General features: G+C 42.8%; 1 protein-coding gene across 1 annotated transcript in view; it reads left to right on the top strand.

The window, feature by feature from the left end:
• Positions 1-14,254, top strand: part of CLEC16A (C-type lectin domain containing 16A) — a 39,074-nt gene that overhangs the window by 1,036 nt on the left and 23,784 nt on the right. Inside the window, 10 exon segments of the mRNA XM_061569948.1 lie at positions 2,066-2,194; positions 3,648-3,781; positions 4,864-5,012; positions 6,249-6,354; positions 7,309-7,432; positions 8,894-9,074; positions 9,991-10,041; positions 10,993-11,118; positions 12,708-12,942; positions 13,933-14,059. Coding sequence (XP_061425932.1) covers positions 2,066-2,194; positions 3,648-3,781; positions 4,864-5,012; positions 6,249-6,354; positions 7,309-7,432; positions 8,894-9,074; positions 9,991-10,041; positions 10,993-11,118; positions 12,708-12,942; positions 13,933-14,059 — 1,362 coding nt within the window.

Here is a 14,254-nt window from a genome sequence, read left to right as displayed (position 1 = left end):
CTCACTGACACAGTACACCACCATGGTACAACCTCACTGACACAGTACACCTCCATGGTACAACCTCACTGACACAGTACACCTCCATGGTACAACCTCACTGACACAGTACACCACCATGGTACAACCTCACTGACACAGTACACCACCATGGTACAACCTCACTGACACAGTACACCTCCATGGTACAACCTCACTGACACAGTACACCTCCATGGTACAACCTCACTGACACAGTACAGCTCCATGGTACAACCTCACGTCACACAGTACACCTCCATGGTACAACCTCACTAACACAGTACACCTCCATGGTACAACCTCACGTCACACAGTACACCACCATGGTACAACCTCACTGACACAGTACAGCTCCATGGTACAACCTCACGTCACACAGTACACCTCCATGGTACAACCTCACTGACACAGTACAGCTCCATGGTACAACCTCACGTCACACAGTACACCTCCATGGTACAACCTCACTAACACAGTACACCTCCATGGTACAACCTCACGTCACACAGTACACCACCATGGTACAACCTCACTGACACAGTACACCTCCATGGTACAACCTCACGTCACACAGTACACCTCCATGGTACAACCTCACTGACACAGTACACCTCCATGGTACAACCTCACGTCACACAGTACACCTCCATGGTACAACCTCATGTAACACAGTACACCACCATGGTACAACCTCACTGACACAGTACACCTCCATGGTACAACCTCACGTCACACAGTACACCACCATGGTACAACCTCACGTCACACAGTACACCTCCATGGTACAACCTCATGTAACACAGTACACCTCCATGGTACAATCTCATGTAACACAGTACACCTCCATGGTACAACCTCATGTAACACAGTACACCTCCATGGTACAACCTCGTGTAACACAGCACAGCGTTAGTGTACGGTGCTTTTTTTCTGGAAGACTTTTCAGTTTTTTCCTGGATTTTTCTGTTTGTGCATAGTCACCTTAAGATGTTTTCTTGTTCATGTTTTTGTTTTTTGTTTGTTGCGGTTACACCCGATTCAAGAGTCGAATGGCTCACAGGGCTCAACCAAATAAATGAAACTGAAACTACACCTCCATGGTACAACCTCACGTAACACAGTACATCGGAATGTTGTGAGAGAATTAATTACAGGACAGTTTTTGTGTTTAAAAAGACAACTCACTACATTCAACTTTGGTGCCATGGGTAGCAGCAACCTGCGTTTTCGCTATGAACCCGGCGACCAAGAGTTCAATTCCCGGCCAAAGATAACATCAGTGGCAAGTGATACATCTGAGACTGTCTTGGGAAGCTACTATCACCAATCTGCACTGGTGAAGTAAGGCCGTACAATCCTGGAGATTGACACGGCAGACTGTGTGGCCTTTAACCAGCAAATGATTGACAGATGGGGATACATTATTTATTCATCGGGTGATAATTGAATATCGCATTCAATCCACAGGTCTCATCTCCATAAACCAGTGTGCCGTCACTTTGCTGTTGCTCCCAATAATTCATTCTGCAAATTGAAGCCCCTTTTTTCTAAATATTAAATAAAGTCTAAATTATTTAATTTTAAAATGAGCATTGAGACGGTGCTCCTCTTCTGTTTACAGCCCTGAGCCAGTGGTGCACAAATGATTAATTCCTTTGATGGGACGAATCTATCCATAGGGATGATGGGCTGTCAGCTCCAAACCAGAATTTGAATCTGCAAAATGTCCATTTATGAGCTACTCAACCACTGGGCCACCTGACTAGATATGTTTGTAAATGTTTCCAACCCAATTTCTTATTAGGCATGTTATTAAAATTTTTAAAATATTTTCAAACTTTAATTTTGTTTGCGTATCTGGTGCTCTAGCAATGTAAAAGTGACGTGTAAAAGCATTCGCTAAATAATTTGGCACGTTCCATAATATTGAAAACTATGAACTATGTCCGTGACTTGTGTAAATTGTTTTATGGCCAGATTTTAAAATGTATTATCCTGTGTACATTCCCGTATAAAACGATGCATTGTTAACTGTGATTCTCAGATATCTCCATAATGTTCTTGCAAAGAACACAACCGTGACCGAGGGCAACCGCAACTTGCTAGTGGAGACGATCCGTTCCATCTCCGAGATCCTCATCTGGGGTGATCAAAATGACAGCACAGTCTTTGAGTGAGTGAATCACCGACTGCTAATGACACCGCTGCCTACTTTGTGTGTGGCATTTAAGTTGTGAGTTGTTGTTAAGTGCATGCAAACGTGATGCTGGGTCGTTATGTTAACAGCAGCGTCGTAATGTTAACGGCGGGTTTGCACAGTGCAGTGAAACGCTTCTTATCCGCAATGGAATAGACACCTACTTCTAGAATTGCCAATTTGGCAGATAAGCCAATAACATGTCTCTAGGAGTTTACAGCCCTTTAATTAACCTTGATTTGAACTCCTCATACCCAAAACAATAGATAAGAGCAATTTAGCTTGCAGTACATTTCAACGATTTCATATTTACAGCTTGTTTTTTAATAGTTGCTAAGCACAGGCCCAGGTAAAAGCACAACGCACAATTGTTCACACTATTGCTCATGAAAAGGCTTTTACTAGAATTGCTGCTTGACTGTGGTGTACCCATTTATACCGATGGGCAGGTAGGTATGGAGGATCTCGCGCAATTTGCCCATTTTTTCAACTCAACAAATTATTTGGAGATATCGCATTGGCAAATGAAACACATCCGTCAATAACACTGCCTAGAAAGGAAAAAATCTATGATCGGTGACGTTTCAGGTCATGGGCCCATCTTCATAGTACATACAGTGGTGCATTTTACGTGCATCGATCGTCAGATTATGTGCAAATAAGAGGTGTTTGTGTCTGAATCGTTAAATGACGTATTGGCAGTACACCAGTGCAGCATAACACACCGGTCCTCATAAAACAGTATACAATAAAAATTTGAATAAGCAAATCTGTTTATCAATCTAGACCCTGTCGCCAAGTTTGACGCAATTCAAAGGTGTATTCAGTGTACTGAGACTTACTTTAAAAAAAGGTCATTATTGACCATTGATTTGGGTTCGTTGAATCGACGAACCGTTCGACAAGTCTAGGGCACGGGGAGTCAAATCTTGCCTATGGAACACGGAGCAGCCAATCGTCAACAGGCCGGGTGCTGCTATATGGAAACAGACTGAAGCTTCGTGTTCAGCCCCTCATGTAAACAGTCGTCTTCCGATTGCTTTGACATAACGTGAACCGGGTTCCAAGTCGCAGGAAAATAAAGAATTATTGCAGAAAATTCTATATTTTTATTATGTCGCCCACCGATGTACCGCCAATACAGTCAAATTGTGATTTATGTGTTTGAATACATTATAGACTTACATTGTTTTTCTTTAAAAAAATATTGTCACCCATGTCACTCTGTGAATGAGCATACCCTTCCTGGTCTACTCGAGCCTTCACCTGGTTAAACAAAATAAACTTGACACGTGGCATAATTGATGTGCATCTCAAGTGAAGCCTTGAGCTTGACAAATGGATTGCTGTAGGCGTGCGAGCTCACAAAAGTAACTCGTATCGTTGGCGGTTTTTCTGTTTACTGATCACATGTCGTCTCCGTTTTCAGTTTTTTCTTGGAAAAAAATATGTTCGCTTTTTTCTTGAACATTTTAAGACAAAAATCTGGAAGGTATGTTTGCGTGCAGCTTTTGCAAACGCTTAACATTCTTTTTGAGAACATCAGCCACGAGACATCCCTGTGTGAGTATTCCTCTCGTGTTCATGATCGATCGTTCACTGTTTGATATTGCCAAACCGCAGTAACTGTGGACTATTTTATCACTCTCGTTTATATAAAGTCATTGTATACCCCGGAAGCCACTTTTCACATTTAATACCTCGAGGAATGCATATGCAGTGACATACAAACAGTTTAACACGTAGGATTTCGCGACCAATATAATAATTAATAATAAAGTTTTTTTTTTAGTTAGGTCGTGTAAATATAAATCTGTCGTTAAATCACCACCACTCGACACAGCCAATTTGTAAGGTTCGTCACGTAAACAAAACGTGGCAATTAGTTACTACTTGAGCACAGCAGTGTGTTGGAGAGTAAACCCACAACATGTACAATTTGAGTACGAAGTTTTGCTGGTGATTATAAGCAGCCTCATCAGGTGATTTTGCCTGATGAAGCTAGTTCTGAAAAAATGTACTGCAGCTGGTTGTAATTACCAGCTAAACGTCGTACTCAAATTGCACAGGTTGTGGGATTACTCTCCAACAAACCGGTGTGCTGAAGTAGCAACTAATTAGCACGTTTTTGTTTACGTGACAAACATTACTAATTCGCTGTGTCGGGTGGAGGTGGGTTAACGAAACATTTATACTTATGCGATCGAACCCAATTTTTTTTATGAAATACAAACAGGCATTCTCAGCCCATATTCCCTGTGAGGTCGATAAAGTATCTACCACTTTGTGGGGAAGTCAACACTGTCTGTCCTATGGATAGACTCAGCCTCGCAATAGGAATGCGGAATTTCCACCACCAGCTGAGGGCTGTAAACAGGAGATGAACGCTGCCTTAATGCTAAATTTAGCGGGAGATCCACTTTCACAAACAGACAAAAAAGCAACGTCGCCAACTGCGCCATTGCCACTGCTATTTAACAGAAATATAAATCTGTACGTGGGTTTTAATGTGTGAGGCTACGGCCCTTATTAGCCAGAGTACTTTGTTGACATAAATAAGTAAAATTCCAGAGATATTCAAGTGTAAAATGTACTGTATAACGTTCAATGTTTTTTTAAGAAGGTTGCTTTGTCTTTTTGTTCAGATTATTTGTTGTCGAACAACCACGTGAACTCGATCATTGTTCACAAGTTTGATTTTTCGGATGAGGAAATAATGGCGTATTATATTTCGTTTTTGAAAACGTTGTCGTTGAAGCTTAACAGCCACACCGTACACTTTTTCTACAATGAGGTAAGCCCATTTCTCAGGACTTTTAAGAGGAAATATATCGTGGGAAGAAACATTTTTTTAATTAATAGTGCAGCGCGCCTCATCATTTACAGCGATGCTATTACAATTCTGTGCCTAAACAAATATTACATCCAGAGGGAAGCAATGGTCTCCTAAACTGTCATGTCACACATTCTATTTTGGGCAAAATAACACGACACTCATCTGGAATCCCTGTCTCACTTTCTGTGTCAAATCCAACATTACATTTTGATAAAACACAGCGTTAGAAAGATGCGTACAGGCTTGACACAAACAGTTAACAACAAAGGTGTGCTCACTCACTAACAGCAGGAAGGCATATATATCTCGATATATATTCTACCTTGGCAGATACGATTATTGTGCTCTCTGTTGCCTTGGCAGAATATGGATGTACACGCGCACACAGCGTGCTAATTGTTTTGAACGCGCCCTCTGAGCAAAGGCCCAAAACGTCCAACGAACAGCACCCTCAATTGTAACACGATATCAAAGTTGTAATAGATTGAGGGAACAATCATATATCTGTCAAATAAATTCATACAGACCTTGTAGCAGACTAATATCCAGTCTCGCTACACGTAGTTAAACATATCTGATCACAGTGAATGTTTATGATAGTGCGCGGTTGCGACTGGTCTTCCTCGGTGTTGGATCTCGCATAATTCGGTCACCGCTAGTTGGCTCATTGGAGTTGTCTCAGGGGGTGGCCGGGTGGCGAGATGATAACTACCTCACCTGGTATGCAGGAGGTCGTGGGTTCGATCCCGACCCTAACCCCTGTATATTTGGAGTTTGCATGTCTCTCCTCGTGGTCGCGTAGATTTTTCTCCTGTTTTTCCTCTTCACATTTAGAATTAACGTGCATTTAGAGTATTTGGCTGCTATAAATTTCCACGTGATAAGCCACTTCGTTGAACTATCACTTGTGATAGCCACGTCGCTTCTGAATAATAGCTACACCGCTCATTGGGCCCTTACCTGGTAAAATAAAAAGTTTAGTTTAGGACTCAACCCAGGGGAGGGCCACGGTTCTGGTGAGTGGTTACGCCTCGAGCACCAAATCCATTGCCTTCCCCCCTCACAGTGGCCATGGAAAAGTGGGCGTAGATTTATCAATTGGAAACACACCTTTGCATGCACCCAGATAAATTGGCTGATTGATGCGACGAGCCGTGCTCTCTGTTCATGACCTCGTTGTGTTTCTTGCCCCAGCATACCAATGACTTTGCGCTCTACACAGAAGCAATCAAATTTTTTAACCACCCAGAAAGCATGGTGAGAATAGCGGTGAGAACCCTCACCCTAAATGTGTACAAAGGTGAGTACTTTATACTACGTTTATTTTTTTTTAAACGAACATTTCGTGACGACAATGTGCATGTTTTTTTCTCTCACTGTTATTGCAAATATTGAATGTCCAAGTTAATAACCCCTTCATTCTAACCTCTCTTTTTGTCATCTTGGTTTGTCAACCCCGTTGCCGAAGTTGCATGTAAGTCATTTTAACCTTTCCTCTTTTCACACAACGCCTGTAGACTATCACTGACTGAAACTATACGTGCAACGATGCAACTAAATATCAGTCCTAACGCTCACGATGCATGCATCGAGTCACACATGTTAGAAACTATTATTTATGATTGGTTCTCGTATTGAATAGGTGCACGCGACAATTCACCCAGTTTAACACGTAGGCTGGACAATTCATCTGACACCTGCCTACACACTGCCTGATTTCGTCTAAAAGGAACAATGAAATCTGCTCGTGTGTGGGTACGGGATATAGCGGTGGCTTGGGGAGGCCTTTATCCAGCAGTGGATTGACCATGGCTAATGATGATGGTCTACGCAGCCTCTGGAGGTCGCTGCGGCCACCACAATGGCAAAAAAAATTTCCTTAAACAATATATCAATGCCAAATCATTGCACGTACATTTCTAAGGGGTTCATTGTTACATACCTAATTAAACCTAAAACGGTAAAACCTTTACAGTAAACATACATTTAATTTATCAAGGTAATGGCACGTATTCTACATTATTACAGTGATGTCTCTTTGGTATTCATTGTTCTCTGGCAAGGTTACATGATTAAAACATTAGTAAAACAAGCAACTATATGTATGTTAAAATTATTGTGCACCGTATGTAGCCAACGTTGCTAATAACCAACCGTGCTATTGTACGGGCAACGTTTATGTGAATGGCCGTTCAGAGTAAAGGACGATGCGCTGTGCTGATCTAGAGTTGTGCTTCTTCTGGAATGTGTGCAGTGGAAAATGATGGAATGCTCCACTATATTCGAGACAAAACTGCAGCGCCGTATTTCTCCAATCTCGTGTGGTTTATCGGGAGCCACGTCATCGAGATGGACAGATGTGTCACCTCTGATAAAGAGTAAGGTACCAGCGCAGTGTGCAACAAACGTTGACGCAATTACTTTAATCTTTCGGCAATCTGTTTTCTCTCTTAACACGCGTTAGGTCAGCGCAACAACCGTTTGTAATCCAAGTGCGGTTCTCCGGTTTGGGTTTCTTCTTGAGCATTACCCTTGCCAGCTTTCGCCCCGCACTAATTCCTTTAGCTGGCCATCGAACAAAGGCGGTTACCGGATCGTGCACTTTCAGATCTGTTTCTGCGGCCGTCTGGAATACTCTTCCTTCCGATATTAGGAAGCCACTGGAGCCATGCACTTTTAAATCATGGAGATTGAAAACTAATTTCTTTAGAACTGCTTTTTATGTTAATTTTGTTGTCCTTCCCCCGCACCTCCGTTGAGCACGGTTGGCTACGTATGGTGCGAAAGAAGTTCAACATACATGCATACATACAATGCAGGCATCTTCAGGAGTTGATCTTGAGTTCAACTCCTGAAGATGCACACAGAAGTGCATGGCAAAAGCTTGAGAGGGGAAACGCTGGAACTGAAGCCTCAGTTCAACTCCTGAAGTTCCCCACAGTATTGCGTGGCGAAAGCTTGAGAGAAGAAATGCTCAAAAAGCAGCCCAACTACAGAAACCCGTACTTGTTTTTTTGCCTTAATGGCATGTCACACGTACACATTTGATATATTTTTAGATTTTTACTCGAGCATTCTTACTCTGAGGTGTTGATGGCTGTAAACTCTTTAAAACAAATATTTTACAGTGAGATGTGTCCACTACTGGCTCAGGGTTGTAAACCAGAGATGGAAACCACCTCAATGCCCATGTTAGCCAGAAAACACTTTGTTTGATAGGCCAGGTGGCTCAGTGGAAGCTTGTAAGATGAAATCCTGGTTCGGGGGTTCACTGAGCCCATCGTCACTCCTGGGTCGATAAAACGAGTACTACACTATGGAGAAGTCAACAGAGGTTGTCCTATGGGTACGCTCGCTCTCTGACATAGGAACGCAGAATTCCCACAACTGCCTCAGGGCTGTGAACGGGAGATGGAAATCCACGTTGGGCAGGACATCCACGTTGATGAGTTTGTACGTATGTATGTTGAGCATATTTCGCACCGGACGTAGCCAACCGTGATAATCAGAGGTGTGGGGGAAGGACAACCAACTTAACACAAGAAGCAGTTCTTAAGAAATTAGTTTTCAATATATATTTAAGAGTGCATAGCTCCAGTGGCTTCCTAATATCGGAAAGACGAGCATTCCAGATGGCTGCAGATGTGCATCTTAAAGTGTGCGATGCGGTGACTATCCTTGTTCGATGGCGTGCCAAAAGCCGCTGTGAGGCTAACCGGAGCTCGCTTGATAGTTTATGCTCCATGACGAGATCAGCGGGGTGTTTGGTTACTTTGTGGTGAACGCTTTGTGTGCAATGAGTGCGACCTCACACTTTGTGCAATTCGTGTCGAATTCAGGCACAAGAACCGTGGACGTCTCAGCGACCTGGTAGCGGAGCACCTGGACCACCTTCACTATCTCAATGACATACTCATCATCGACTGTGGCTTCCTGAACGACGTCCTCACCGATCACCTGCTCAATCGCCTCTTCCTGCCACTCTACACGTACTCCCTCGTGACATGGGATCCGCACCAGGTGCCTCAACCAGAGATGATGTAGAGCGCTCATTGCAGAAGCACGCCCGCATGCGTAGAGCACGATAAAGTCATTCGGGTCTTGGTAAATACGTAAGAGAATATCAATGTTTTGATTTAAAGCTTTCGTGACTGCAGGGATTCATATTCTTGGTTCTTTCGGTAAAGTCACGTGGAAGGGAAACAATAAAATAATAAAAATATAAAACAATAAAATTCAAGCAATTATTATCAGGTGTTGCAATCGAAACGTCGTGAGAATTTTATTATTTTATTGTTTCCCTTCTACGTGACTTTACCGAAAGAATCAAGAATATAATATCAATATTGCTCATTTACGACATTCGCAAGATGCCATGACTTTTAAGGCCCCCCCTGGATTCAAGTTTGTATTCTTTAACCAGGTGAGAACTTTGACAAGCAGGGTAGTTTCATTTGCAATAGTTACCTGGGATAATGGGAATAATTAATTTGTTTATTTAGCGTGGTAGAATTGGAGCTTGTGCTATTTGGTCGCTGCTGCTTGGATGGTTAGCTTCACCGGAGGGGTGGTGGAGCGTGCATTGTGAACACTGAAGCCATTGCCCCGAGGTACTGAGGGTGATGGAAAACTTTCCTTATTATTTTGTTGACTGTTGCGACTTCTTACATGCCTCGCTAATATTTGATTCGGTGGTCATTTTAAACTCACGCCTGAAGTTAAATTCGTTTAAACAAAAAGGTTTTTAATAACATTTGACTTGATAGCAAATAGCACTGTTTTATTTAGCTGATGTGAATGTTTGTTTTATATATATAGTAACTCTACATTTAGATTGTTAAGGACCGTGTGAGGACACGATCTTGAAAGGCGCTTTGTAAATGAAAGTTGTTGGTCTTGTGACACTTGAGTAATACTTTTTTTTATTTGTTTTCAGTTGGACTGGCCAAAAATTAGTCCCAAAGTTTCTCTTTACCTGCTATCCCAGGTATGGCCTTCGACTTCATTTATTTAAGAACACGAGCAACAGTTGTCATCATCAGCTCTTGTCTATCCACTGCTGGATGATGACTGCCCCATGCTTTCACATACCTCATGGTCCTGCTATGCCACAAATGCCACACGCCTTGAACTTGAAATAATTTCATTTCTCCATCACCACTGATCGATTTCTTGGTCATGTTCTCGCCTTGGGCTGCTATTCCATCACCAGTTTTTGGGCGCCACGGTGGCGAGATGTTAACTTCTTCACCTGGTTTACAGGAGGTCATGGGTTCAATCCCGATCCTGACGCCTGTATATATGGAGTGTGCATGTTCACCCTGTGGTCGCGTGGATTTTTTCTCTCCACATTTCCACATGATAAGCCACTTCGTTGAGCTATCATTTGTGACCAGGTCGCTTCTGAATAAGAGCTCGATAGCTGATTGGGCCTTACCTGGTAAAATAAAAAAAATTGTTTAGTTTTTAAAATAGTAAAGTTTTTTGTATGTCAGCCGTACTGCCTTCGAACAATGTGTTCTTCCTAAGCTCACGCTGTATGATGCACATTCATGTGGCGATTATTGAAAGTCGACAGTTCAACACGGGTCACTTTGTGGGAGTTGAAATACTTGGTTGCGTGTAAGCGTGTTAATCAAGTCACTCCCACGTTTAAACCTTTCGAACTGCTCAAACGCACGTCTGTGTGACATGCGCTACATTAGTACATCGCAGCGCTTTTCTGTTTTTTTCCTTTGCCAGGAACTTGGTTACATCACGTTCTTCGCCACCACATGATGCACTGTTTGCCGCAATCTTAGAAATACCCAGACTGCTTTGCAGCTGAGATTCCGATGATGCCACTACCGCTCCACATATTGTCAATTATCTCATTATTTTGAGCATATCCAGTAGAAAATGTGTATCTTTGACTCTTGTGTTTGTGAATGCAAAATAGGTGTTCTTGATCATCCACCACGGACCTTTGGTAAATTCTCTGGGCGCTGTCATCCTCAACTGGAGACATCTCTGTCTTCAACTGTGAACCTTCGCCCGCACACACCCATGCCACGGCAAGTCCCATGTTCACGCGCTACGGTGACGAATTGCGCCACCTCTGGTGGTACCTGTGGTAAAGGGAACGGAGTACAGTGACTCCTCTACTTAGGAACGAGTTAGGTTCCAGAGATCTGTTCGCATGTCGATTTGTTCCTAAGTCGAACTTTACTCGTGTCGATTCCAAACGTTGTACGGCATGTACGCGGAACAAGGGGAATGGCTTGAAAAGTTATATCTCCTGTAGATGTAGATGCCACCACTGCCATCTATTGCGCGGCGGTTGAACTTATGACTGTCGGTCCGAACAGGCAACTGGATATACGGGCAGGTTTGTTCGTATCTCTGAAAGATCGTAAGTCGAATGTCCGTAATTAGACGAGCCCCTGTAAAGCATTTTCAGCCTATGTTATATCTCGATTCATAAGCATGGTCTGGAATTGTGCCAATGAGCTGAATACATTTAATTGTACGAAATCCTGCATGTAATGGCTCAATTTAACCACGCGAGACAGGAACGGTGACGTATGCTAATTACGCTTTGACATTACGGGTAATGCACTGCAAATTTCAGTAATTGGAAAAGCTGTTTTTTTCAGCAAATCAACTGCCTTGGTAATAGAACTACAATGACCATATTATTTATACTGCTATTAAAAATTAACTGCCTCGAGTTTCGTGGGTGATTGCTGCCTGGGCTCTTCTGCACCCCAACAATAACTATTGCTTGTGGCTGTAGCTGCAGAGCCACCTTCCCTCCACACATCCGATTCGCGTGGTTGGTTACATATCGTGCGAAAGAAGTTAAAAATACATACATCCTTCTGATATTCGGAAGCCACTGAAGCTGTACACTTAAATCTAGATTGAAAACGAATTTCTTTAGAACTGCTTTTTGTGTTTAGTTTGTTCTCTCCCCCCCCGCAACTCTGATTGGAGTGGTTGGCTACGCACAGTGCGAAAGACGTTCAAAATCCATACGTACGGGACGCCATCTCAGTAGAGGCACAGTGTCTGTGGGCATGGGGAAAGCACACCCATTCCACCGTGTTAGCTGTCAAATAATGTTCATTTTGTGAAAAAATTTAGATTTCAATTGTTTGCTTTCGATTTCTGCATAATTTAAGTTAGGCTCACCTCTACAGCCTGTTTTCCTGAATTACTTCCTGGGACTGAAGTGGCCTGCTCAGCTGATTGCAGTCTCCTGCATCTCCTCTTGATTGATAACTGCATGTGGCCTGTGCTCGCCAGACCAGAGAAATATATCCCACACACTATCCAACCAGAATTTAACATGTTTGCTAGCCGTGTGTTTTATATGGTTGTATATAAAAGCAGTGGAATATCCACAAAGTCTAAATGCAACATATTATATCAGTTTGATTTATTAAACACATATAATGCCTCTTAATTTGACGTATGTGTGAATGTTAACTGTGTATATTAGTGTATGTATCATGTGCGAGTGTGAACTTGTGTGTTTCTGTGTGCATGTTGGTGTGTACGCTTGTTTACAATTGTGAGTTAAAATGTGCACGCGTGTTAATGTCTGCAATTGATTTGGGCGATTGCGTGTTGTTTGTGTGCGTGCGTGTACTTTGTGTTTGCGCGTTGCAGCTCTCGCCCGGGGTGCGTAGATTCACCCAACCCACTGAGCCACTGGAGAAATCCCTGGAGATGAGTCGTGGCCATATAAAGAAGGTCCCATCCAAGAGGCCCAACTACAAGAACATCGGAGAGGATGAAGATGTGGAGGGGGATGCAGAGAAATCGGCCTGTGCCGAGGCCGAGTCTGCAGGAGCGGGCCTGGAAGGACACCCACGCAGCCAAGAGCCGGTGTCTGATGTGGAAGGTGAACCCATACGTTTTACTTTCCTTCTCAATCATAATAATACAGGTTTTTTTGGGTTGAATCGCGTAAATATATAAATGTGTCGTTAAACCCGCCACCACCCGACACAGCCAATTCGTAAGGTTTGTCACGTAAACAGAACGTGGCCAATTCGTTACTAGTACAGCACACCGGTGTGTTGGAGAGCAAAGCCACAACATTTACAATCCGAGTACGACGTTTCGCCAGTTATTGCAACTGACTTCTTCAGGCGACAGCCCGATTTGTGTAGAAATCCTCCTGTTTATGGATGATATTGGTCGCATTATGTGTTAAATTAATCATAATAATGTTTGATATTTCTATAACATCATTCAGGCAGCAGGGCGGTGCATTGGTGGACACTTGTGCCTCGAAGCACAAAGGACCTCCGTTCCACTCAGTTCAGTTTATTTGAAGTTCCCTGTGAGCTAAGAAGCTACTCAGTGGGGTTTCATCAATAAAAACAAAACACTGTCTCAAAGACCGATATAACAGAGAAATTTTTATTAATAGTACAGACTAATAAATTTCGGTAAGAAATTATATAATTTTTCAATATAAAATGAATCCAGTAAAAGTTTTGAGTTAAGGAATTAAAAAAAGGTGCAAGATTACTCATGAAAAGTGTCAGTGGTAAGACACCGTTTCCCAAGAAACACTAAATAAAAAAAAAATTTGGACCTGGACCTTGACCTGGTTCCAAATTGTAATGATTGTGAGGGTGTGCTGTGCCTTGACCATGGACTCGATGCTGCTTTTGTGGGACGGAGAATATTACTGCGTAGGAAGTATTTTTGCTGTCGGAAAGTGTCTCTGTATATTTCTTTGGTAAGAATAATAGTTGAGTGCGCTTGGCATTGCGCACGGACATTACGCTTGAAACCCGCCTTCTGCGTTGAAGCCTGTTTGTTTAAACGTTTTCTTGGTCGGAGTGATTGGATGAGAAATGTACTACGGTGTTGTGCACAGAGATTGAGATGAAGGTGATGGAAAGAGGAGGCCACGCTCAGTCGTCACCATCGCACATCACACGCCTCAATACCACGGATGAGGAGAAATCAGCTGCTGCGTCCAGACATCAGGCGCCCACCAGCAGGTACGCGCACACTTTTCTTTAGTTAAGTACAAGAACTATGGGCTTCCATAATGCGAATACATAATGTATGTTGATTACCACTTCGCGCAAGAAGAGCGCACGAATGTTGTCATCACATCTACGCCTCTATTTAAGGAATTAAACAGGTGGACTTCTCCACAAATCTGGCTGCCGCCGAATGAAGCTAGTTGTAAT

The sequence above is a fragment of the Lethenteron reissneri genome, chromosome 44 (assembly GCF_015708825.2).
Source record: "Lethenteron reissneri isolate LAM-NWPU_2019-01 chromosome 44, ASM1570882v1, whole genome shotgun sequence".
Taxonomy (NCBI): Eukaryota; Metazoa; Chordata; class Hyperoartia; order Petromyzontiformes; family Petromyzontidae; genus Lethenteron; species Lethenteron reissneri.
Note: the sequence above shows the minus strand (reverse complement) of the source record. Positions and strands in the feature narration are given on the sequence as shown.